A 27967-nucleotide genomic window follows, 5' to 3' on the forward strand; every position below is an offset into this window, starting at 1 on the left:
GCTATCCTAACAAACCATACATCAATGGAGATTATTTATTCAGCTTTCAGATGATGTATAAATCTCAATTTTATTTAAAAATGGACCCTTATGAATGGTTTTGTGGTCCAGGGTCACATATGCAGATTTGATGCTCAAGAAACATTTCTTCTTTTTTTTTCTTTACGATTCTTTGATGAACAGAAAAGAACAGCATTTATTTGAAATATTTTTGTAACATTGTGCAATCGTTACTATAAAGTTTGATCAATTTAATACCTATTTAAAGTATTACATTTCTTTAAAAAAATAAAAAAATAAAAAATATCACTGCCCCCAAACAGTATAACTGTAGTGCTGGGAAGGTTACTTTGGAAATGTAATAGGTTACAGATTACAAGTTACCCTATTTAAAATGTAATAAGTAGTGTAACTATTTTGTTACTTTATTAAAGTAATGCAACTGATTACATTTGATTACTTTTCTAATTTCCAGCACTGAAACTTTTTATCACTCGCCACGGTGGCAACACTCAGACAGGTTGTAGCCTAAAGCTTTCAGCGGCAATGTGGATTGATGTACTTAGCAGATGTGCAGATTCAAACAAGAGAGCCAATCAAAAGCATCCGAATGGCATCGCTTTACTAAACAGCCTTTAAATGTCAGGCGGCATCGTGCACATCAAAAAGCGGCAAAGCAACAAATTAATGTTATTCAACATATCATAGCTTTTTACAGAAAAAATTCAGATGTAACCCCCTTTGTAATCGTTAAAATTTTCACAAGTAACTTTCTCAGTAACTGTAACTGATTACAGTTACATTTATTTTGTAATTAAATTACGTAATCTAGTTACATGTACCAAAAAAAAAAAAAACATTTGCCTGTCATTCTAAACAAATGTTCCTTTTTTTTGTTCCGTTTTTCCAAATTTATTGCAAAAACACTTTAAGAATCCTGCTTCCTGGAAGCATACAGATGTCATCTATAAATCTCATGCTGAGTCAGAAGACTGCAAAAAGTAAGAGGAAAATAATTTACCCCGTACACCAGCTCCCCAACCATCCCGTTCCAGATCTTTGTCTCTGGGTCCCGAGCTCCATACTTTCCATCCGGCACGATGGAGATCTTATACTTGAAACCAATGTGTTTAGCGATTTCAAATGCCAGATCCACGCAGTATCCCTCATATTGCTCGTTCCCCTCGTACAACTCCCAGTTCTTCTTCAGCATTACATACGGCCCTTCCTGAACGGACAAAACAACAAAGTACTTTCAATGGGCAACATGTTACACTTTTGTAAACCAGCAAGTGTTGAAATTTAGCCATGCTGTTAGATTTAATTTGCATTTTATATTCTAAATACGATATACTGTGGAGTTACAGATGAATAAATCTGTTTTAGAAGAGATATTAAAGATAATTACAGCCATTATGTACGCATGTAGCTAATTGATTCACTAATCAAAAGTTAGCCATAAAGAAACTATTGAAATAAGAACATATTGCTTTTTTAAATGGACACGAGTCAATATTTTCCCAATATTCTTCTTCCTTAATAAAACCAATAAAGATTTTCAATCAGGGTTTTTAGTGTAAGAAAAGGTGTATGAAACCATAACAAAGGGTTCATAAAAGCATTCAAATTTCATATAAAGCACACAAAACGTGCACCATGTACTGTACATGATTCAAAGCAATGATAACTGACCCATACAATTAATCACTACAATTTATTACAATTGCCTTGCATGCCTTTATCAAACATCAAACATTTAAATAGGAAACTGCTATTGCAAATCTGTTACACGCAATGATGCAAAATGTTGATTACATTTCAGAGGAAAAAGGAACGATTCTGTACAAAAAAGCCACACCACGTACACAAACAGTCATTCTTAGACATCAGTATGATGTACTGTCATACCAAACAATACCTAAAACAATACAGGTGCTGTACAGCAGCAAATAGAAATGTTTACCTGCAAGTAGACAGCAGAAGATTTACATAAAAATCCTGAAAACCTGCTTTCCTTTTTACAAATATTTTCTAAGCCATATGGCTAGCCTAAAATGATGAAAGGCAGAAAGCCCAGTAGGGAGAATTAAATATTTCACACACAGCAAATAGAGCTCTCCAAACTGAATGTCAACGGAAGATCCGTTTCATCTCAAATTTGTTTGATGTATGAGAATGCAGCCTTCTCCTAAAACCTTTTTTTCACACGCACAGGGCAGTGATGTTTTTCTACAGGTAAAACATTTTTAAAAATGAAAAAAAAAAAAGATTCTAGCGTGTGTCGCTGGTACGGCTTAAGCGTGGGTGAACTGTATTCTTGCGTGGTGTATAGCCAGTCATGCAAATTCATGTTCTTACAAAGACCACATAAAAAAATTATTCATCACTTACAACCTCTAAACTTAAAGAATAATTCATTCTGAAATGAAAACCATTTATTCACATCTGAGTTACTTTCCTCTGTGGAACACAAACGGTCATTTTGACTGCCTTTGGGACCTATTTTATGCCGCAGGTGCACTTAGCGCATGTCCAAATCCACTTTTGCTAGCTTAAGGACGGAAACAACGGTTGACGCGCCAGGTGCATAGTCTAAAAGGAATGTACCCATTCTCTTAATGAGTCATGGGTGTGTTTTGGGCGTAATGTGCAATAAACCAATCAGAGTCTCATCTCCCATTCCCTTTAAATGGCAATTGCGCTTGCACCATGGCGGATTCACTAGTCACATGGCGGAATTTGCGAGTGGAAAGACAGAACGCTTCTCCAGAGAGGAATCTTTTTATTTTTAATATTTAAAATGGTTTGTATGCTGCTGCATGTCCCGCTCCCTGTGTGTGTAATAAAAAGAGTGTACACACATTGTGGACCCGCCTACAGGCGCATATATTACTAACGCGCCCTTTAAATAACACAAAAAATACTGTGCTATGGACTTAAGACCAGGTTTTTGTTGGTCAATTGCGGTGTTGTTTTCCGTTGCCTAAAAAATAGCAACGCACCAACAATGCGCCAAAACTCATTTTCAGACTAACACGCCCATGGGCGAACAGATGGGCGCTAGTGGAAATGCTATTTAAACAATGTGGCGCTGGACGTGAAAATGATAACTGCGTCTGACTGAAATGAGAAAAAAACACTTTGCGCCAGGTGTATATCGTGATGCTTTCATTTTTTCACCTTTATTGTATGTCCAAGCTGCTCTTTTCCACACAATGAAGGTGAATGGTGACCACGGCCAAGATTTTCCATTGAATACGAATAGTGATTTAAATTTCATTGTATAACTTCAAAAGATTTGGAAAAAAGCACATGCTTTCATGTTGCTTTTTTTGGTTGGAAAATAAGCAGCATGAACATTCTTCAAAACTTCTTTGGAATTCCATGGATCATGAAACAATGAACAGTAAATCTGAGGCTATTATAAATATTACATATATAGTACAATGAGAAAATAAATCCTTAATGAATGCAAATAGACAGTAATGATGGTTTTATATACAGTGCGCTATATACATATGTACACAAAACCCGCATGCTATAAAAACCTGGTTCTTCGATACATGTGATATAAACACTAAAGAAAAAGACTTAATTTGGCTTCCATGTGTCCGTCCAGTTTTCCTATTCTGGCATCACATCTTCTCCATTCATGATTGAGTTGCTTATTAGAGCTTGTCTTGGTCTTCGTCCACAGCTCGATTTCTCATTGTTCCTTTCATTTTGGCTCAGGTAGTAGTATCCATGTTTTTGCCCTCAGTTCTGATTTGTCTCTCTGTCGTGCTTCAGTAAGTGCTTGATTTCACCTCTGCAGAGTCCATCATCTGTTCAGTTTCTTAATAAGGGGTTCCTCACCAGGGGCTGAAAAGAGGAGGATTTGGCTTCAGGTGCGACACTCCAAAACCTTAGCATTTACCAATTATGTGTCTGAACGTCCATTACATCCTTGAATCAGTGCATAAACATGGGCAATACTGTAATTTACGATCTCCAAAATGTATAGGAAACACAAAATACAGAATGCATCCCATTCATGCAGTGTTTTAACTCACATAATATTACAGTGGACAAAATTAACAAAACAAAATACAGCCAAAGACACCAGCTCTGGTAACTTTTTGACAGTACGTGAGAAAGGCAGATGATGCACACGGCGTATTCACAATGCCATGGCAGCACACATTTAACACAGCACTGTTGAAAGATGCTATTCAGCACACGTAAAAACATTTGGGTTATCTGGATGGACAGCGGTATGACTGACAGGTCACACAGAGAGATAATGTGCTTTGATGAACAGCGCAGCGCAGCTGTGAATTTCTGCAGTGTTTGCGGATCGTAATCTTTTTGTGTGCGCATGTTATGAAGAAATTCATCGCCATTGCGAAATGTTCATTTTTTCACCATGTGTATGAGAGGGACTCTTGGTATGTGGAAGCTTTCAGATGAAGGACAAACACCACAAATTATTTTATTGTAAAATGTGTCAAATAAAGTCTCAGGAAATGCTGCTACTCACCATAATAGTCGTCACAATCACGGTTCTGTTCTCCATGCCAGACGTTTCATTGGGAAGCAAGGCTTGGTCCTGGGTCAGAACCAACTTATCAGCATCATTCCAATATCCAATCTGGAGATGGTACAAAGACGAGAATGAGACTCTAGACCCAAAAGAGAGCAAGTCAATACATTCAAGTGTGTGTGTAAATGAGAAAGAATTTGACGTCTAAACCAGCCTAACTATTCATCCTTTATCTAACACCTTCTCTACACGATAAAAGTCAATGGGGTCCAAAACAACAGCTTAAAATACATTTAAAATATCTTCTTTTGTGTTTCACAGAAGAAAAAAAATCATATGAGTTTTTGAACTATCATTTTTGGACAAACTATACTTTTATCCTTTAAGACTATAAACTACCGTTCAAATGTTTGGGGGTTCAAATGTTTCTTTTTTTAAAGAATCAAATAATTTAATTCAGCACGGATTAAAAGTAAAAGACATTTGTAATGTTGCAAAAATGTCAATTCATCAAAGAATTCAAAGAAGAAAAAAAAAACACTCAACATTGATAATAATAATAAATGTTTCTTGAGCAGCAAATCAGCCTATTAGAATGATTTCTGAAAGATCATGTGACACTAAAGACTGGAGTAATGGCTGTTGAAAATGAGCTTTGTCATTAAAGGAATAAATTACATGTTAAAATATATTCAAATAGTTTATATTTTTAACCAAATAAATGACTTCTTTCAAAAACCTTAGAACGGTAGTTCAAATTTATTTTGTAAGGGTTTATGTAGATGGTAAATATGACTGTTGTTATATTGGTGGCTTAAGAAAACTGTGTTGCTGCATGTAACTTTTTGCTGTGGGGTGAAAAACTGTCATGCAGAAGAGACACGAGCAGCGGCGTGTGCCCGTGTCCTTACGAGACCCAGTTGAACGGCAGAAAGAAGAGCCAGGCTCCAGCATCCGCCTAAAGCAGGGCTCACGACTGCCTGATAAATGACTGCCAAGCCCTGGCGGCTGACTCCTGTGCTCCCCTCCTTCTCCTTTTCCCATCACTCTTCTCCGGGTGCACTGCCCAACAGCAGCCAGGAGCCGCCACACTCCATAAAGCAAGCCAGAGGCGGAGGGCTCCTCATAACTTTAGAAGAAGGTGTGTGACACGAGACCTTATGGTACAGCTCTGCTCCTAAAACCACCAGGGCATTCAAGGCTGACCTTTGTGTATTATTTTAAAACTGTACATTTGGTTGTAATTAACTACGAAAAAACTTCTCTGACAATTTTGTGATTAGCAATATGAAATTTGTAAAAAAAAAAAATTGTATCCAGTCAGTATTTGATTTTATTTTATTCTGTGTGTATCACGAATCACTCCCGAAACTGTAATATATCACATCCCATGCGTTTGCTTTCCACTATTCTGACCACTAAGTAATATTATAGTGACAAAAACTTGTTTGTTCAGCACAATTTGTTCAGCAATTTTAAAGGTCCCATGGCATGGATTTTTTATTTTATTGAATAATGTATTCTGAGGTGTACTTATATTGTTAAGGTGCGTTCACACCGGACGCGATTCGCGCGATTCGCGCGAGTGATTTACATGTTAAGTCAATGCAGAGACGCGAAATGGCATTCTGCGGCGCGATTCGCGCGAATGAGGCGGCGAGATTCGCGGCGGCGAGAAGGACGCGACTTGAGCGTTTTGAACGCGCGATTCGCGCGAAACGCTCAAGTTGAAAAATCTGAACTTTGGCGGATATTTCGCGCCGCGTTAACCAATCAGGAGCTTGCTCTAGTAGTGACAACAATGAGGAGAAAATCTGTATATTAATATCTGGTTCAGACAATATGATTATCACTGTGATAACATTAAATGACATGAAACACAACCCAGTCTCTTTTTGTTAAATGCAAGTTTATGTATGATCAATAATACAAAAGTATAAGTAATGTATAACAAGCTATACATGAAATAAAGTAAACAATGCAGTCAAACATTCAAAGTCAGTGCTAGTCGGCTAACGTTACAACTGCAACTTACAGTTATAGCCTAAAAATATAAAGTAATGAAACTTATCTTTGCCCTCAGCCTAAACGATTTGCCAGGGAACAAATTATAGATCCATGAGACCAAAGATCGGCCGTTACAAGACGAATTATAGCTCGAGACACACCACAGAGACATCAGAGCCAGCGGTAGACGGCAGAAGGACTGGCCGAGGAAAGGTTGCCCTCGCCGGCTTTCACGTGCGCTGAGCGCGCTGTCCGCTGGAGCTCACAGCTCCGACAACGGCAGATAAAATGTTCAAATAGGCACTGTTTATGTAAATAAACCACAGATTTGAGATTTAAACAACTACATTATCGACTGAAAAAGTCTTAAAACTACGTTTTGTCACACATTAACAGTAGATATGAACAAAAAAAAAGACATGTAAACACAGCCCATGTCAGCCATTTCTCAACGAGACGAGCTGCTGGCGGAAGCCCCGCCCATGACGCGAATTCGCATATGTTGTGCAGTGAATGTCACGCGCGATTCGCGCGAATTTCACGCGCGATTCGCGCGAGTAAACTCAAAATGTACACGCGTCCACCTTCGCGCGATTAGCGCGAATTATTCGCGCGAATCGCGTCCGGTGTGAACGCCACATTAGTATGATTCTTACATCATAAAATGTAATAATTTAGAAATAAAAGGCATTTTTCCTATACTGATGTTTGCCCTCTGGCTGAATGCCCTGTTTAAAGGGGCGTGTCTGCTGTGAGACTTCAGTAAAAAACAGCCACTGTTGTGATTGGCTGACATCTTTGCATTTGAAATGAGCGGAGGGGGCGTGGTTTAACGAGGTCTACGAGGCACAAGCCTGCCAGAGAGACAGATGTCACTTCTCAGCACGTCTCAGTTCAGTGAACTGTTGTAGTTACTAGCATATTCTTCAGGTTATTCGTTTATTTCTAGTCAGAGGGACTGTCACTCATGTCAGAAAGTTAGTAACTTTAGTAAATGATGGATCAGCGCTGACTCGAGACGCCAACCGTTTAGAACAATTCAGTCCGCTTTGGTGAACTGGTTCGACCGGTTCACTAAAAAGAACCAGTTCAAAAGAACGATTCGTTCGCGAACCGGACATCACGGACCAGAGACGGAGCGATTGCTATCAAAGTTATATACTGTAACTACTGAGTTGTGAGAGCGCTGTCAGCGCAAGTTTATTTTGTTTGTATCTGAGAGTTCTGAATAAACACGAGTCCCAGTCAAGCCGAGCCATCATCCTCCTTAATCTACCAACTTTGTAACACATGTAATGTACCATTACAGCTGTCGAGATGGACGAGTTACGAGTAAGTGTTGATTATAGCATTATTTTGAGATAGATCATATGAAAAGCGTCAGTAACGCGCATTGAGTACACAGTGCAAACAAAGACAACAGCGCAGTAATCGAATGTAATCCAGTTTATTGTGGGGATAGCTGGCTAGCCTAGCCCGGATACGCTCACGCTTACCCCCCTTCTGCTTAATCTCGTGCCGCGTTTGGCGCCTTCGCTGTGGGCGAGATGCAGTACTGGGGGTCGGTGATGTTGAAGGCCGACCGGCCAGTGCAGCCGAGCTTCGGCGTGAGTGAGGTTTATCTCTAAAGATGTGGCTCTGCCGATGTTGAGCAGAAACTCACGACTGTATGCACATTTTAGAACAGATAGACGCGACAAAGACGTACAAAAACACTGGCTCACAAGTTAGAAAACACAAAAAAACACTGTTCTGTCGGGAGAGAGAGAAGCCGCAGTGTGTGCACAAATAATAACGTTCTGTGTGAACTTGAATAATTAGCTACACATCAGAAATCACTGATCACAGATCAGAAGGAACTGAAAAAAGACTACTGTTTTCATTTGTACATCCAAACACTGAGAAATTGCCAGCATTCACTCGTTCACAAGCCATGATCTCTCGAGGACAAACAAATATGGCGCTGGCATGGGCGTGCCAAATTCTCTGGGCGGAGGAAAGGGAGGTAACCTGGTATGACGTCATAACAGGAAAATTCCAGATCAGCTCGTCTGGGCTGTCCTTTTCTCAAAGGCAGATAAAAGACATCCAGAACTCGGTTTACACCGATCAAAATTTCTAGCCACTTGGGGACAATATTCAGGCTAGGGGAACTCATATTAATGTTGAAAAACCTCATAAAATGAAAATTTCATGCCATGGGACCTCTAAGTCGTGTTTTGTTTATGCTTGTAAAAGCTGTTTTACAGAGCGCGCTCACACAGTGTTGCCGTGTCTATTTATTAGAAGCATTTTTTGGGGGGCTTTTTGTTTAAGCTTGGCTCACAAAGCGATCGCGTTTATGAAGTTATTAAAGTGAGCAGTTGCAGATTGTGATATTTTCGTTTAAATTTCGATTTAATTTAGTTTTCTGTTTTTATGGGCTTGTTCGTTTTTCTAGCAAGATCTGGCAACAAGAATGAGTCAAGGCTCCCTGTGATTTCTTGCACCGCACACACAGAAGAGAAACATCTCAGACTGAAAAATACGTCATTACAACTAGTTGTTCAGTTCGGTTCTGTACACACTGCATAGAATTTGTGTAAATGCGGTTATCAGCAGCACCTGCATTTTTCGGGAGTTAATTCAGTTATAGATACTGAAATTTACTGAAATGTGTGTACAGAACAGGATTAAGCACTAAAAGGTGAATTGACAGCTGAATTTAACTGCAGTGTGTGGCCAATTATTCATATGGGTTTATAAGGCATCTAAAATGGCTGTAAAACAGTTTTCACCATGTAAAAAGATGCAGATATGCATGAAATGAGTATGCGGTGAAGTACTGTAAGAGAAGTAAAAGATGTTACATTGTACAAAAAGAAAACGCTGACTATAAAATAACGAAGGCTCATCAGGGTCTCCTGGGATTGTTCTCACAGAAACAGCTGCATCAAGTGAAGCACAGAGCGTTAAGCACATTGAGAAAGACAATGAATTAGACTGAAATGACACTCGACAGATGTAGAGAGACAGACCAAAAGCAAAACATGGTTACACTTTCTCAGAATCAAAGATGAATACAGAAAGAAACACCCTGACAAGCACATTTTTTTGTCAGATATATATATATATATATAAAAAAAAAGGTCTGTGGTGACTTCTGCAATGCTTGCGACAAGAATGACATCTTACCCTTCTGGGGCCGTTACTTTTTAATTCGAAAACATCCATTGTGTAGTTGACTCGGCGCCCGTAGTGGTCGAATTGGACATTTCCTGTTAATCCTTGGAGGCGCACCTGGATTACAGTGATAAACAATGTAATTACAGCTTATCCACCCACTGCAAAGCACCTCGAAACACTTTCATTTACACATTCGCTTACTTTCTTGAACTTTTACATCACTTTCTTCTGGAAGTATTACCCCACATCAGTGTTTCTCAAACGGGAATCCATCTAACATAATCAGAAAATTCTTTGAACTGTGAATAAAAATCTTAAAATCCGAAAACCACTGCAAGCGATACAGAGCCATATCATAAGCGACATTATACTATAAATTGTGGAGCTCACATCAGCAGCAGAGCATGTCAAATGTGGGAGAGACAAATTCAAATGTATTTCTTATCTATCCGAGTATAATTAAAAGCAATTTAGTAATTTCCTGCTGATAAAACGCTCATGATTCAGTTATTCATAGTATTTTTATATGTTTGACATGCGCGTCGTGATTACTGATGCATAAATAAGCAACAGTATTTATAAAGTGCTGTAAATAGCTAGTTTTATTGTATGTAAATTACTCAACAAGACTTTTTTTATACATTGCTATGTATATATTTATTTATTTGTTTGGGAGGTGGAGTTTTTGGGGTCTGAGAACAGTTTGGCGTTATAAAAGGGGTCCTTGGATTAAAACAAGTTTGAGAAACCCCACCCTACACAACATCACACTTCTCTCTCTCGCTCTTACTGTGCCTCTATCAGTCTTGTTTTCTCTCTGCTGCTTTGGTTCTCGCTCTCTCCATCCTTATAGTTTTCTCTATTACACCTTTCCATTTCCCCTGTCACTTTCCACTTTCCATCAGTTCAAATTTGGACATTTCGCGTTTTTCAGATTGTCGATTACTGGCCCTCTTTCACCTCACTGCCTTGTTTTTTTCCATAAGACATTTATTTCAGCTGTCTGTCTTCCTCCCATGGAAACACTTCACAAAGCCCTTCTTTCCCATCTAATATAAAGCCTGCATTTGCTCATCTGTGCATGTGACCTGTTTGAGTGTGCGCTCCATGTCGATGCCCTGGTTCCAGGGTGCAGCAGGGTTGGCCAGGCAGTCTCCGGCGTTGCCCCTGCGGGAGATGTCCACCTTCTGCCTGCGAAGATTCCGGAAGGCTTCTGCCATCACCATCACTCCATCGTATGTCAGAGCGGAAGTGTACTACAGAAACAGAGGGTCATGGAAAGGTCAACATATACATATACAGTAATGGGGTTTTAAGGGTTCAGTTTGTCAACATTAGTTAGTGCATTAGGTATCATTAAATGACAATGCATTTTACACCATTTATTAATCTAGTTAAAGTTAATCTCTAAATGTATTGTTAGTTAATCTATAAATAAATACTATTATTCTTTGTTATTTCCTGTTTGTTAATAATGTTAATTGATCACATTTTAAAAATATTTTTGTATTTGAATAATTTAACATATTAGAACTATAAGCTTTGCTGATGTTAACATATAACATTATTGTAAAGTGCTACTATATATACCATAACATGTATACATATGAAATTGAGATTTATACATCATCTGAAAGCTGAATAAATAATTTGATTGTAATACTTAATCCATTGATGTATGGTTTGTTAGGATAGGACAATATTTGGCCGAGATACAATTGGAAAATCTGGAATCTGAGGGTGTAAAAAAAAAATCTAAATATTGAGAAAATCGCCGTTAAAGTTGTCCAAATGAAGTCCTTAGCAATGCATATTACTACTAATAATAAATTTTTTATATATTTACGGTAGGACATTTACAAAATATCTTCATGGAACATGATCTTTACTTAATATCCTAATTATTTTTGGCATAAAGGAAAAATTATTTTGACCCATACAATGTATTGTTGGCTATTGCCACAAATTTGCGACTTATGATTGGTTTGGTGGTCCAGGGTCACGTATATGTAATAGTATATATAATATATTATTATATTAATTACTACCTTTCAGGTTTTCAAATTTGGGGTCACAAGGATTTTTCAGGAATTCAGCAAGGACACATTCAATTGATCAAGTCACTGTAAAAGACATTTATAATGTTTTCTATTTCAAATAAACGCTCTTGTTTTGAACTTTCAAAGAATACTGAAAAAATATGAACGGTTTTCAACATAATAAAATTATAATTATTAATGTTTCTTGAGCACCAAATCAGAACATTAGAATGATTTATGATGGTGTGTGGATCAAGTGTGGAGTAATGACGCTTAAAACATTGTAATAATATTTTACAATATACAAATAAATGCAGCATTGGCGAGCAGAATATACTTCTCTCAAAAAGATTTAAAAATCGTACCAACCCCAAACGTTTAATACACATGCAGGAAAGCGCTGTCAATTATATAGTTGAGTGGTCTTTTTACAAATTGACCAATCAAAATGAAATATTCCTGTGTAATGTTATTTATAAGTGCTTTGCATATTAAGTGTCTACTATAACAAAATGCTGTTTATTTCATTTCAGTCAGTTAACCTGATTACATTAGGTTTACACCAATGAAAGCTATTTGTAATGGTTGAATAATCAAAATGGGGTTAGGTGTCCTCACGAGCAGAGGACAGCCAAGTGGTCTGTGTTTTGCAGCTGCATCAAGGGGAAAAAATAGAGAGCAAGGGACAAACCAAAAACAGAAACACACATGCTTGTCACTGCACATATTAGGAGCAGGCAGAGCATGTGAAATCAGTGAGCTCTGACACAGTAGCTATGAGGCGCTTCCTGTTCAGATTCTGGTGGGTGGGAGTGGGGGCAGGGCCAGTCAGCTGCTATCGGAGGCTGCCCTGATTGCACCAATAAGTGGCTTGTGCTTTTTCGCTCTGCCTCGCTGAGATAAAACGGCACAGAATGAATCACTGGAGGCAACGTACGGTATTTTTACAAAGGAAACAAACCGCAGCTAGGCATGCGCGTTTGTGCTTTAGAGGACTGATGCTTCATCCCCATGTTTTTCATCTGCTGTTGTGTTTTTCATTGCTATTTTAGAGAGTATGACGTCATCAAACTGAGTCAGACAAGGTCACACGAGCTGCTCTTATTTACAAGCACACGGTTAAAGAAAAAAACACCCCTGTGTGTTCAGACTGTCCTGCTTGCTTTATGGTTGAAAGAAGCCACTCTTGCAGTGCTGAGATGGTTTTTGGATATCTAGTGTACGGTAAGAGCTGAGACTATTTAGACCGTTACAAACACAACACAAAACACACAGAACGACCCCTGGGCTACAAACGCATACAGGGAGCAAAAGATGGAACGACAAAGCGAGATAGAAATCAAGAGAGAGGTAACAGGACATTGAAGAAAGTATTTAAAGGGATAGTTCATCCAAAAATGATGTCGTTCCACACCTGAATGCGGTTGTTTTTCCGAAAGTACACTACCATTCAAAAGTTTGTGGTCGGTAAGATTTTTTTGGAATGTATTTAAAAAGACTTTTATTTTGCTACATTTCAATCAAAAATACAGTAAAAACAGTAAAACTGCGAAATGTGACCCTGGACCACAAAACCAGTCATAAGGGTAATTTTTTTTACATTTAGATTTATACATTATATGAAGGCTGGATGAATAAGCTTTCCATTGATGTATGGTTTGTTAGAATAGCACAATATTTGGCCGATACACAACTATTTGAAAATCTGAGGGTGCAAAAAAATTTACATAATAAGAAAATCGCCTTTAAAGTTGTCTAAATGAAGTCCTTAGCAACGCATATTACTAATAATAATAATTTTACCAAATATCTTCATGGAACATGATCTTTAATTAACATCCTAATGATTTTTGGCATAAAAGAAAAATCTATAATTTTGACCCATACAATGTATTGTTGGCTATTGCCACAAATATACCCGTGCGACTTATGACTGGTCAGAAATATTATTGCAATCTATTTTAATATCTTAAAATGTCATTTATTCCTGTGATGAATTGTCAGCATCATTACTCCAGTCTTCAGTGTCACATGATCCTTCAGAAATCATTCTAATATGCTGATTTGCTGAAGCATTTCACTGAATGCCTCTAACGAAGGCACATAAATAATAACAAGATTTTCATTTTTGAATGAACTGTCCCTTTAAGGCAATGCGTTTATATTTATTCTCCCACAGTTTCATGGCCCAACATTAATTATCAAAGATGGTGTTAGGTTACTGACTCCCACAGGACAGAAAGGAAGTATTACAATAGTTGCAGTTTAATCACATCGGCTAAAGCCCTAAAACACACAGATTGATCCCTGGAGAAAGTGTGTCCTCACTAGATAGTGCCTTCAGGACTCTTACAATAGCCTCAGCAGGAAAAGCTAACAGCTCAGAGATTTGATGAGGTTTTGGGGTGTCAGTCGTGCCGCTGTCTGAGAAGGGCTTATGGGAGTCGCTTGTATTTGGGATGAAAGAGATGCCAAGTCAAAATACCACAGGGCCGTCTGTGGAGCATATATGTGGATCCGAGCATGTGTTGACATGGCTGGACCACAGCATCTCATTTACACCCCGTTTGCTAGTCCATGGGCGTCGCTCCCCATCATCCTGCTCTGGCCGGCGGTGTGCAGTGAGGAGCAGCCGCCTGTTAAAGCGATGTCCCCTCAGGCCACGCCAAAGGGATTTCCGTTACCGCGGTGCATCACCAGGCGGGGATCAATGTAACCGCCCTCCAAAGAATGTCATCCTCATCAGGCCCCAAGGGGAAAGTGAGTCCCAGTGAAAATGGATCAACAAAAAGCTTGCTTTCACGGCGCAGACATGAACAGGCATATCAAATCGCGGGCAGGATTCGGCTGGTGAGACTAGAATGAATGAAACGGCTTATGATAATTTAGGTGTATAATTTACAGTACCGGTCGACACTGTGTTTTCTATGTAAGAATATTACTTGAATGTATCGGCACAATTTCTTGAGGTTATGTCTTTGACATTTTCCAGTTCCGGTATTAAATGAGCAATTCATACTTCTTTTGACCATCCATCAATCCATCCATCCATTTCCCCCATCCATGCAACCACCCCTCCACAAAGAAAACCACCCATTCATCCATCCATCCAACTTTACCTTCTGCCACCCACCCATCCATCCATCTTTCCTTTCTTCCATCCATCCATCTTTCCTTTCTTCCATCCATCCATCCATCCATCCATCCATCCATCCATCCATCCATCCATCCATCCATCCATCCATCCATCCATTCTAACCAACCTTTCATTTCTTCCACCCTCCCATCCATCCATCCATCCATCCATCCTAACCAACCTTTCCTTTCTTTCAGTCTCCCATCCATCCATCCATCCATCCATCCATCCATCCTTTCTAACCAACCAACCTTTCCTTTCTTCCACCCTCCCATTCACCCATCCTTCCTTTCTTTCTAACCAACCTTTCATTTCTTCCAGTCCCCCATCCATCAATCCATCCATCCATCCTTTCTAACCAACCTTTCCTTTCTTTCAGTCTCCCATCAATCCATCCATCCATCCATCCATCCATCCATCCTTTCTAACCAACCAACCATCCATCCTTTCTAACCAACCAACCTTTCCTTTCTTCCACCCTCCCATTCACCCATCCTTCCTTTCTTTCTAACCAACCTTTCCTTTCTTCCACCCTCCCTCCCTCCCATCCATCCATCCTTTCTAACCAACCTTTCCTTTCTTTCAGTCTCCCATCCCTCCATCCATCCTTTCTAACCAACCAACCTTTCCTTTCTTCCACCCTCCCATTCACCCATCCTTCCTTTCTTTCTAGTCAACCTTTCCTTTCTTCCAGTCCCCCATCCATCCATCCATCCTTTCTAACCAACCTTTCCTTTCTTCCACCCTCCCTCCCATCCATCCATCCATCCATCCATCCATCCTTTCTAACCAACCTTTCCTTTCTTCCACCCTCCCATCCATCCATCCATCCATCCGGCTGTCCGTCCGTCCATTCTTTCTAACCAACCTTTCCTTTCTTCCAGTCTCCCATCCATCCATCCTTTCTAACCAACCGTACCTTTCTTCTACCCTCCCATCTACCCATCCTTCCTTCCTAACCAACCTTTCCTTTCTTCCATCCATCCATCCTTCCTAACCAACCTTTCCTTTCATCCATCCATCCATCCTTTCTAACCAACCTTACCTTTCTTACACCCACCCACCCACCCACCCATCCTTACTTCCTAACCAACCTTTCCTTTCTTCCATCCATCCATCCTTTCTAACCAACATTTCCTTTCTTCCACCCTCCCATCCATCCATCCTTTCTAACAATCTTTCCTTTCTTCCACCCTCCCATCCATCCATCCTTTCTAACCAACCTTTCCTTTCTTCCACCCTCCCATCCACCCATCCTTCCTTCCTTTCTAACCAACCTTTTCTTTCTTCCACCCTCCCATCCATCCATCCATCCATCCATCCATCCATCCATCCATCCATCCATCCATCCATCCATCCTTTCTAACCAACCTTTTCTTTCTTCCAGTCTCCCATCCATCCATCCATCCATCCATCCATCCATCCATCCATCCATCCATCCATCCTTCCTTCCTTTCTAACCAACCTTTCCTTTCTTCCAGTCTCCCATCCATCCATCCATCCATCCTTTCTAACCAACCTTTCCTTTCTTCCACCCTCCTATCATTCATTCATTCCTTTCTAACCAGCCTTTAATTTCTTCCATCCATCCATCCTTCCTTTCTAACCAACCTTTCCTTTCTTCCACCCTCCCATCCACCAATCCTTCCTTTCTAACCAACCTTTCCTTTCTTCCATCCATCCATCCACCCATCCATCCATACCTTCTGCCACCCACCCATCCATCCATCTTCCTTTCTGCCACCAACCAACCAACCAACCAACCAACCAACCAACCAACCAACCAACCATCCAACCCATCCATAATGGCGATTCATTCTTTCTGCCTTACTCAACTATGACAAACTCATATAAAAGCAGTGGATGTGATCATCAGACTCTTTATGGAGATTTAAGAGCTCCCCTAAAGTGGCTGAAAGGATTCAAATGGGACATGCGTTTATGCATTTATGCTAATATATCTAGTTTCAAAGTGGTTCCACACTGGACCGGGCCGTGTGACAGTACCTTGGGTGGTGCGTCAGAGCCAGGGTACTCGCGCTGGTCCAGCTTGTTCCAGCGCTGCATGAGTTTAATAACCATGGGATTGCTGAAGTCCACCAGCTGAAAGCCTGTCACATTGGCTCCCCCATGCATGAAACGCTCCAGATTGATGTCTTTAAAACCCTGCCAGAGCAAAGAAGGGGAAATAGTAAGAAATACAGATAGAGAGAGAAAGAGAGAGAGAGAGAGAGAGAGAGAGAGAGGGAGGGAGGGAGGGAGGGAGAGAGAGGGGGAAAGATTATTAAAACGTAGTTGGCAATGCAGCGCTACGATAAGAGAAATTCCACAAACATTCATATCCAGCTCGCCTCTGTGAGCCAATTCCGTGCACAGCCAGAGAGCAAAGAGAGAGAGCATGCTCTGCAGCTCCCAGCATCATTAAAACACTGTCACCACCGCTCACTGGAATACGAATTAGTCTCTCAAATTGACGTATCTTGCTTAAAGAAAAGTGAGGATTAAGAAAGAAAAAGAATGAGGAAGGGCAGGAGACAGCGAGGCCAAGACAACTAGAGAGAGAGAGAGAGAGAGAGAGAGAGAGAGAGAGACCAGTAGAGTGGAGAGGAATATGTAGAAAGTATGACAAGCTGACAGGGAGAATAAGGCGATAAAGGAATACAATTTAACTCACCAAATTTGCCATGATGTAATGGTAGCCTTTGACATGCTTTCCAACACTCACAATCTGTGGAGATAAACCAGACATTGTAGTGAGGGGAAATTCCAACGGCAAATACATTTGTCAGCATTTACCCAGAATGAATGTATAGCAGAGCTGTAATCCGCTGGGAAAGCCGAATTCCACTGTTATTAATTATTTCTAATCAAACACGCTGCCTTTTCCAAAACCGCGCAGTAATTTGAGGAACATTAAGGCAAACACCAGCTAGAATATCGTAAATTGACTTTGACAGCTACAAAATGCTGCAAAAACAAAATATCAAGGGATCAGTTTGTATGGAATAAATAATATGCCTGTCTAATGTGTCATTTCCGCAACGGAATGTTCCCTCGGGACCTTGTGCATGTTTAATTCTCTTTAGTGAACTCTGATGCATAGTGTTCAGTTCAGTGTATGGACCTTTAAAAACATTTTTAACCATTTAGGGTATTTGACTCTTTCCCACAATTCAACAAAAGAAACATAAATATATTTCAAGTTATTTTACAATAATGCATGCATCAGAGGGCTAAACGGGACACTTTTTATATCAACCTGACAACATGCCCTTATCTCACCTGTTCCAGCATGTTGTTCAGTCTCTCTGCCTCCAGGTCTATGACAAACGTCTTTTCCTGCCTGCGGTCCAGGTCTTCCAGAAGCTGCCGATAACTGGCATCATTAAAGTTCTCGACACATATAGCGCTGACCTGCCAACCGTTCTGGCCTGCCTTTTCCATGATGGCCTGTAGTATCGAATAACCTATGACAAAAAAGGGACAGTGAGGCATTTGATCAGCGTGTGCATCAAACCACCGAAGGCTTGAACCATTGAGCCGCGGCTCCAATTTATTCAGAAAGAATGTGATTTGTGGCATTCTCAGTGAGTCATTCCTGCACCAGTGCGGTACTCTCATCTGCAACTGCAGGCCTGTGAGCGATCACATGGCACAGATCGTAGGGCGCTGATACGAACCTCCCGTCCTTCCACGAGGACTCATTTTAGGCCTCAATCCCCACCATGGAAGCTTACAGTCCCAGAAGCCTCAACAGTGCTCAGAGAAATGGACAAAAACACACTCTTCTTTTCAGTGCTTTAAACTAATCTCCTGCATCCCTAAAATAGAAGCCATCATCATGCAGGCGTGTCGGTAAAAATGGAAGTCAGAGAGAGCTGCTTTTTGTCACCTTCTCCAAGGTGTGATTGAGGCTTCCTGAGAGCTCCATTACAGTGCTTGCGATTCCAGCTACAGTCCTCAGTGCTGCTTGTACTAATCAGACAGGGATGGTGTTGGATATGTTAATCTAGCTGTTTGAAATAGGCACTCGGAGCCTCTGAGGCCCACTTGACTCCAAGATGAGCAGATGTCCCTGTAAAACGGACCCTTATGGTCACAATCAGAATTTGGCAACGTAGCTCTCTCGGTTCCACTATTTAATAGATTAACCTCTGCTTGATCTGGCATCTCTTTGGCTCAATCGGGTGCCGAGTCTGATTGCTACCTGTTTGTGCCCTAAACTGCCAAATGGGGAGGTATTTACGTTAGTGTATGGGTCTATCATAGATGGATGACAATAAAGAAAAAGATATTTTAAAGAAGCCACCCGGTAAAAATTATATATGCATCTTAAAGTGATAGTTCACCCAAAACTTTAAATTCTGTCATCATTTACTCACCCTCAACATTGTTTCAAACCTGTATGACTTTCCTTCTTCTGTGGAAAACAAAATAAGATCATTTGTAAAAGTCTTTTTCTTCAATTCAGTGTTGATTTGGGCCACACTGACTTTCATTGTATAGACAAAGACAGTTATATTTTATAATATCTTTGTTTTGCATTCTGCAGAAGAAAGAAAGAAAGAGGTACAGGTTAGGGATGGCATGAGGGGGAGTAAATGATGAGAGAATGAGTCATTATTTCCAAAAATAATATTTTTAAATATAATTTCTAAGGTAAAAAGTGTATTTGCAAATATTAGGAAATGCATGAGTTGCGTGACATTTTAACCTAACCTAAACTAACAAACAAATAAATATATTCAATTGATAAAAATATATATAATGTATATGTTTGTTTCAGAAATGAAAAACATGCATTTAAAAGAGAGGTAAGAAGACAAATCAATTAAAATCAAGATATTACAGACAGGCACTAGGGGTGTGTTAAAAGGGGTGTGTATTTAATCCATTCATGCAACTGGCAGACACTTTTTATCCATAGCATTTCAAGGTATGCGTTTTATCGGCATGTGTGAAAAACAAATCCACAACCCTGGTGTTGCAGCATCATGCTTGTACCAGTTGAGCTACAGGAACATTATGCATTAAATGCTGGTTGAGCAAGCACAGTGTTTACCAATGCCCTGATGCTCTTGGGATACATGAATATAAATAGCCATGAATTAACATATCAAAGAGCTGTACATTATGGCTGAAGTGGACATTTCAACATGTGTTAAACAAACAGCAAGCAGTCAAGTAGCCTGATTACATACACATTCACACTAAAACACACCAAACCTGCTCTACACTCTCAATATCTGCAGACACCTGCAGTATCGACCACTAACTCGGAGCTAAAATTCATCTGCCATCTATTTCAAATCTCAGCCTCTGCTGCTAATAATTCAAGCCCCCAGCTGAGAATCGAGCTCTGATTAATAGCTGATAAATCAGTAGCTAGGGGTGTCATGTGCATATGTGAATATCCATGTGTGTGGAAGAGCCAACGAAAACCAGAATCAGCTGCCAGCGTCCGCTACACCGCCACCCCCCCCATCTACTATCCAGCTCAGCAGGGGGATGCAGCCCTGTGTGTGCGTGCGTGCGTGCGTGTGTGTGTGTGTGTGTGTGTGTGTGTGTGTGCGTGCGCACACGTGCGTGTATGTGGGGTAGGCATAGATAGAGAGAGAAGGGATAGAGAACAGACCATGAAAATGCAGTGAAGTGCCAACCTATTACACTAAACCATTCATCATGTCCACATCCCGGTCAGATTGTATCAGAAGCTCTCACAGCAGGCTGAGTCTAAAGCAACTCAGCCAGTAATCTAAACAAGGACCATCAGGACAAAATCTGTGCTTTTCAAGACCACAAAAGCACTAATAATGGCCAACCGGTAGGACATATAAAATATATATGTTGAACTGAATGTCTTTTCTGACATTTGACGCAATCATTTCAGAAGTGACGGGGGCATAATGTTCACTGTAAGAGCTAACCACTGACCAAAGTTTTGTCATTTTCTCTGTTTTAAAGGAATAGTTTATCCCAAAAATAACCGCATAATCTGTATTACACTATATAATCACTCCAGTACTTTTCAAAACACCTTCATCTGTCATCTGTTGAGTTTATGCCTCACTCAAATGTACGCTAAGGATAGTTATCTGTCTCTAAATTATCACTGCATAAACTGTTATAAGCGGTTTTCAATGCTTATTTTTAAACATTAAAATTATAAATGATTATATTTCATTTATATGTATATATTTATAAATAATAATAATAAAAACAACAACAACAACAACATATAAGAATAACAAAAGTTGTTAATAATAATGTATAAAAATAAATAATTGTTGTTAATAATAATACTTATATAATACTACTATTCATAATAAACTTTTTTATATTATAATATAATAATACATAATACATAAATTGATAATTCTTGGAATAAAAAGTAGGCTGTATATTAATATAAATAACAGCCTACTTTTCATTCCAAGAATTATCAATTTATGTATTTATATATTTATTTATTTATAAATAGGAATAGTTATTATATTAATTATATTGTTATTATTAACAACAACAACAACAACAACAACAACAACAACAACAACAACAACAACAACAACAATAATAAAACCATTACATATTTTAAATGCACATTGTATATAATAAACACACTCCATATTAATACACTGCTTGGCAATCAACAGCCATTTTCTATTCAAATTATTAATTTGTGTGTACAAGTAATTATTTATAAAATAATAATACCAATAAGAATTTTTTTAAACAAATAAAAACAATGTATTAATAATAATCAAAATGTTTGCCTTCTTTTATAATATTGCCGTTGCTGCTGCAGTGCTGCTTAATACAAGCAATAATCCTCTCAAGGCTGTGCATTACAGTAAGCATTACCAATAACCTGTATGGAATGTATTTTTCCAGATGCCACAAAATCTATTTTAAACATGTTTTTGTTTTTTTTAAAGAAAAAAAAAAGTGTATGGATGTGCGGAGGAGGACATAAACTGCAATCTGCAGTTGGTTCATCTTCCAACTATGGATTTTACAGTGGTTACAGAAACAACATAAAAGTGAATGGGTAAACATCACCACGGCCTATCTGTAGAAAAATCACTGTAATGTGCAGTCTCTCTCGTGGATTTATTGCTTTATGTAAATAAAAAAAAGTCTTATTTATTGTATAAACACTTGATAAAGTAGATACAAGGATCTTGAACGCTCTGATTTTGCTAACATTTAAAAAAAGAAACTTGACTTAGCTCACCATATGGAAACTTTGCAAATAAGTGGCATATGGGATGTGAAAGAAAAAAAACATGCCTGTGGCAGATGTGAGAGGACCAATCATAGAAACTCCAAGAAATCCGCATGTCAGGAACATCCGTGATATGACAGAGCAGCGCGTCTTATACTTGCACGAGACAACACAGATCAGTTGTGTTATTTATAGGATATTTTGCAATGAGCCCTTATGAATTACAGTCTCAGATGACAGGAGGATATTGTGCTCATCTTTCAAAGGAAGTCGGTGCATGCATTTTAGAAGTGTGTCAGACCTAAAGCCACAGCTCACCTTCGGGACTCCTGGGATAGTCTCAGTCTAACACAGCAGAACAAGACGAGAAAAGAAAATACATTGATGGAGAGGATAGGGGAGAGAGACATGCAAGAAAAAAAGAGAGTGGCTGTTTCTGGCCAACAAACTGCTCATTAGAATAACTGGGAGTTTAAGACCTGGCCCCATCTCCAGAGAATAAGGCTCTCTTTTAATAACAAGCTCCCTGGAAATAAAATTCTGAGTGGCTCATCATTCCTGGTCACCTGACTCCATGAGACAACCAATAAAGTAGTAGTTATATTGATTTACTCCTCAACATAGCTGACAGTAATCAACTTCTACATTTACAGCGTACATTTACATTGTATATTCAATATGCTCAACCTCACACATTGATCTAAACCTGCATGACTTACTTTCTTCTGTGGAAAATAAAACGTTTTTGGTGAAAAAACATCACGTAAAATGGATTCGTATGACTTAAACACTAAAGTCCAAGTTCCCTTTCGTTCAGTCACTACGACGTAACGTTAGTGACTAACGAATGGGGGTTTCGCTTAGAAGCCTATCAACTTCGAGTTTTGAGAAAACGCCCAATGGCGTGCCAATGCCATGGGGCATGCGGAATTTGCATACGTAGCTCCGCCTCACTGCGTGAGTATATAAGGAAGTACGAGGCAATATCGCATTATGTTTCTGCTTTCGGAGCCAAGAGTACCTACCTCTTCACTCCTACAGCCTTCTGAGACTCTGTCAGCTTCTTCGAGACGAGCAGCTTTCCAGTCGGTGTTGGTGTGACGGCGCGTTCCAGTGATCGCATACTTCCTGCCTGCTGATCTGTGCAGTGGTCCGCCTGACAGCTGGTGTGTGTTTCCCTGGGCGCTTCGGCATCGACTGCAAGGTTTTCCTCTCACAAAAAGAGCTTGCGCGTGGCACGTCTTTTTCAAGACGGCTCGCCCGTGCACTTCCGGGTGCGATCGATTTTCCGCTGCTGTCTGAGGACGCATTCACTGCTCGAGCGTGTTTGGGCTTCAGCGCGCACGGGCAGTGTTTGCGGATGTGTCACGTTTCCATTGCGGGGGCGTGACCATCGCGATGTCACGGTCGAGACTCAATGATCTCCGTGAGGAGAGAGAGTCCCCTCTGCCACACCCCAATCTACCGTCCCCGAGTGAGATGGTACTTTGGCTGGTGGCCAGGGTGACCTGAGGGCGGTGCTGTGGTATTAAGAACCCCGACGTTCATTCCTCGGGCCACACCCCCCTCTCATACATCGCTTCCGCGAGTGTTGGATTGAATCTACGGCCCGTCTCTGACGCCCCGTTCGTTCAGTTCACGCTCCGGATAGCAGTGAGATGTCGATCGCCGCATCCCAAGGTGGGCTGGAGTCCTTTGGGGATGACGATTAGGTTGTGCTCCGCCTCCGGGTGTGTCAGCACTGCCTGATCTGACCTAAAGTTGACAGCCATGTTATCTCGGGCAGCCGCGAGTCTCGCGCTGGTGTGGAACTCCGCCCAGTCGCGGGTGCTCGTGGTTGCGCGATTGGTTTTTGGGGGCGGCACCCGACAGCTGTTGGGCCCCGCCCCCAATGCCTTTCGCTCCCGGGGTGCATGAGGAGATCACGCGGTCCCGGAAGTCCCCGTGCTTCTCGCGACCGTTTGGTGGCCTCCTCCGCCTTCTCTGCCCTTGATGGGGCCGCGGCCTAGGGTACACTGGGGCCCCCCCCCCCCCCCCACTGTTGAACTCTCTGTTGCGCACTACGGTGTCCACAGAGGGCTTTGACGTGGCGTGGTGTGGCTGTCCTAAGCACCCCCCCAAAGCCTGTGGGCTCGTCTACTTCGGTGGCGTGGTCCCGCAGTGCTACGGGCAGGCCGCCGCCCCTTTGCACATGCACAAGGGTGGAGCCGACCCAGGGCTCTTCATTGAGCTGCGTGCCGCAACTGACCCCGCCCCCGGGCGGTGAAGGTGGCCACACGCTCCCTGGGTCGGGCGATGTCCACAGCTGTGGTCCGGGAGAACACCAGGCCTTACCTGGTGATGTGGAGGACGTTGAGCGGGCCCGCCTCCTCAACTCACCCATATCCCAGGCTGGCCTCTTCGGCGGCGCGGCTGAGAACTGCGCCCAACAGTTCTCGGCCGCCCCAGAGCAGACTGAGGCTGCAACACGTACTGCCCCGGCGGCCAGCTGCTGCACCAGCCGCCGGCCCAGTCGCCTCAGTCCGCTCGCCGCCGAGGGCGCCCTCCCTCTTCCCGCCCGGCCCCAGCAGCAGCCTTCACCTGGGCCGCGCCGTGGAGGTGGTTGAGGATGTCGCCCAGTCCGCTCCCCAGACTGGTTAAACGCCAGGATGGAGGTGGACAACTCAGAGATGGGTTCCAGTTCTTCCCAGGGGATGGTAGCAGGGCCTCTCCTTCCCCCGGTGGAGGGCCGGGGGAAAATCCTTCCGCTGCTGGCCCCCGGGCTAGCAGCGCTTGGGAAGAACTCATGTTCCTGTCTCTGAGCACCCAGAGACCGGTGATGACAGTGCGCGCCACCCTCGGGTCTCGCCACTCGCATCCCTCTCTGTCGCCAGCCCCCTGGCAGAGCAGACCCCAGTGGAACGCGAGTCCTTCCCTGGTCTCCTCTGTCAGGGCGCAGCCGTTAACCGTGCTCCGACCCGGGGACGCCCAGCAGCCTCCCCTGTCCGCGCCGGTAACGCTGCCTCGCTGCCCCACCCAGGGTACGTCTGTCGTCCGGATGACCCCGTTGGTGCAGTCTCTGGAAGCCTGGCTTCAGCTTCCGGGGCTGTCCCGCTGGGCTGCCCGGACCATCAGGCTCGGCTACGCGATTCAGTTCGCGCAGGCTCCTCCCCGTTACAGGGGAGTCCGCTATACCATGACCGGGGCCCATGCCCCCGTCATGCGTGCGGAGATTGCCACTCTACTGGCGAAGGGTGCGATCGAGCCTGTCCCTCCAGCCGAAATGAGGTCGGGGTTCTACAGCCCCTACTTCATTGTACCCAAGAAAACCGGTGGGTTACGGCCAATCCTGGACCTTCGCATCTTGAACCGATCCCTTCACCGGCTTCCGTTCGAGATGTTGACTGCGAAACGCCTTTTCGAATGCGTTCGTCCGTACGATTGGTTTGCAGCGATTGACCTGAAGGACGCCTACTTCCATGTCTCCATCCTTCCTCGACACAGACCGTTCCTACGGTTTTGCTTTCGAGGGGCGGGCATACCAGTACGCAGTTCTCCCATTCGGGTTATCTCTGTCCCCTCGCGTCTTCACGAAGATCGCCGAGGCAGCCCTTGCGCCCCTTTGGCAGCACGGGGTCCGCATCCTGAACTACCTCGACGACTGGCTCATACTAGGCCACTCTCGAGAGCAGGTTTGCGGACACAGAGATCTGGTTCTCCACCACTTAACCCGTCTGGGCCTTCGGGTCAACTGGGAGAAGAGCAAACTTTGCCCCGTGCAGAGGATCTCTTTTCTCGGTATGGAGATCGACTCGGTCGCCATGTACGCGCAGCTTTCGAGCGAGCGCGCGCAGTCTCTGCTGACTTGCCTCCGACAAATCGAGAGCAAGAATGCGGTTCCACTGAAACTTTTTCAGAGGCTCCTGGGGCATATGGCATCTGCAGCCGCGGTAACGCCGCTCGGATTGCTTCATATGAGACCGCTTCAGCACTGGCTTCGCGATCGAGTCCCGAGATGGGCATGGCAGTCTGGCACGCTCCGGATCCAAGTGACTCGGGCCTGCTTACAGACACTCACCCCGTGGTCGAACCTCAGCTTTCTACGGGCCGGTGTGCCCTTAGAACGAGTTTCCAGGCATGTTGTCGTATCGACGGATGCTTCTGCCACGGGCTGGGGTGCCATGTGCAATGGACAAGCAGCCGCGGGCTCCTGGACAGGACCCCAGCGCCTCCTGCATGTCAATTGCCTCGAGTTGCTGGCAGTACGGTTCGCCCTGCACCGCTTCCGAGCGTTGCTGAAGGGTCAACATGTGCTTGTCCGGACAGACAACACGGCCGTAGTAGCGTACATCAACCACCAGGGCGGTCTACGCTCCCGCCGCATGTCTCAACTCGCCCGCCATCTCGTCTTATGGAGTCAGAAGCGCCTGAGGTCCCTTCGTGCTGTCCATATTCCGGGAGTCCTGAACCACGCAGCCGACGAGCTCTCGCGGTTTCAGCCTCTCCCGGGAGAATGGAGACTCCATCCCCGGACGGTTCAGCTGATTTGGGAACAGTTCGGCGACGCACAGGTAGACCTGTTTGCCTCCCACGACTCTTCCCACTGCAGCCTGTATTATTCCCTGACCGAGGGCACGCTCGGCACGGATGCACTGGCGCACAGCTGGCCGCGGGGCCTACGCAAATATGCGTTTCCCCCAGTGAGCCTACTCGCACAGCTTCTGTGCAAGATCAGGGAGGACAAGGAGCAGGTCCTTTTGGTCGCCCCGTACTGGCACGGCCGGACCTGGTTCTCCGAACTCATTCTCCTTGCGACAGCCCCTCCCTGGCCTATTCCTCTGAGACCGGACCTCCTTACTCAGAGACGGGGCACCCATTGGCACCCGCGTCCCGACCTTTGGAACCTCCACGTGTGGCTCCTAGACGGGACCCGGCAGGTTTGAGTGGCCTACCACCTATGGTGGTCGCCACCATCACTTCCGCTAGGGCAGAGTCCACTCGGCATGCCTATGCGTTGAAGTGGAACCTCTTCGTCACCTGGTGCTCTTCCCGCCAAGAAGACCCCTGGAAATGTCCGATCGGGTCCGTGCTTGAGTTTCTCCAAGAGGGGCTGGAGCGAAGGCTGTCTCCCTCCACCCTCAAGGTATATGTGGCCGCAATATCTGCCCACCACGATCTCTTGGAGAACAAAAAGGTAAGTCAGCACGACCTGGTCATCAGGTTCCTGAGGGGAGCTAGGAGACTGAATCCTCCTCGCTCTCCTCTCGTACCCTCTTGGGACCTCGCAGTAGTACTAACTGCTCTGCAGAGACCTCCCTTTGAGCCTTTGCGGTCGGTTGATATTAAGTTTCTGTCTATGAAGACGGCTCTGCTGACCGCATTGGCCTCAGTCAAGAGGGTCGGGGACCTGCAGGCATTTTCGGTTGACGAAGCGTGCCTGGAGTTCGGGCCGGCTAACTCTCACGTGATCCTGAGACCCCGGCCTTGATATGTGCCCAAGGTTCCCACCACTCCGTTCAAGGACCAGGTGGTGAACCTGCAAGCGCTGCCTTTGGAGGAGGCAGACCCAGCCTTGGCATTGCTCTGTCCAGTACGCGCTCTCCACGCCTACGTAGACATGACGCAGTGTTCAGGACCTCAGACCAGCTCTTTGTCTGTTATGGTGGAGAGCGGAAGGGAAGTGCTCTCTCAAAGCAAAGGCTGTCTCACTGGATAGTGGACACCATTGCTTTGGCTTACCAGCAGCAAGGCCGACCATGTCCCCTTGGTGTGAGGGCACACTCCACCCGGAGTGTGGCTTCCTCTTGGGCTCTAGCGCATGGCGCCTCGCTAGCAGACATCTGCAGAGCTGCAGGCTGGGCGACACCCAACACATTCGCCAGATTCTATAATCT

The 27967-nt window shown here is 43.1% G+C and overlaps 1 protein-coding gene across 5 annotated transcripts in view; it reads right to left on the bottom strand.

Moving 5' to 3' along the window:
• The window catches only part of gria4b (glutamate receptor, ionotropic, AMPA 4b), a 121348-nt gene that overhangs the window by 23983 nt on the left and 69398 nt on the right, over positions 1 to 27967 (bottom strand). For 2 of the 5 annotated variants that reach the window (XM_079835701.1, XM_079835700.1), the window contains exons 4-10: positions 18152 to 18336; positions 17544 to 17597; positions 16877 to 17035; positions 10783 to 10950; positions 9704 to 9808; positions 4520 to 4630; positions 1022 to 1228 (exon numbers count right to left, since the gene is read on the bottom strand). In XM_079835701.1, the coding sequence (XP_079691827.1) occupies positions 1022 to 1228; positions 4520 to 4630; positions 9704 to 9808; positions 10783 to 10950; positions 16877 to 17035; positions 17544 to 17597; positions 18152 to 18336 (989 nt within the window). Of the gene's footprint in view, positions 1 to 1021; positions 1229 to 1702; positions 3862 to 4519; positions 4631 to 9703; positions 9809 to 10782; positions 10951 to 16876; positions 17036 to 17543; positions 17598 to 18151; positions 18686 to 27967 lie in introns of those variants that run through there. The other 3 variants (XM_079835703.1, XM_079835702.1, XM_079835704.1) reach the window with 3 other exon arrangements.

Source organism: Gobio gobio (assembly GCF_949357685.1).
Source record: "Gobio gobio genome assembly, chromosome: 14".
Lineage (NCBI taxonomy): Eukaryota > Metazoa > Chordata > Actinopteri > Cypriniformes > Gobionidae > Gobio > Gobio gobio.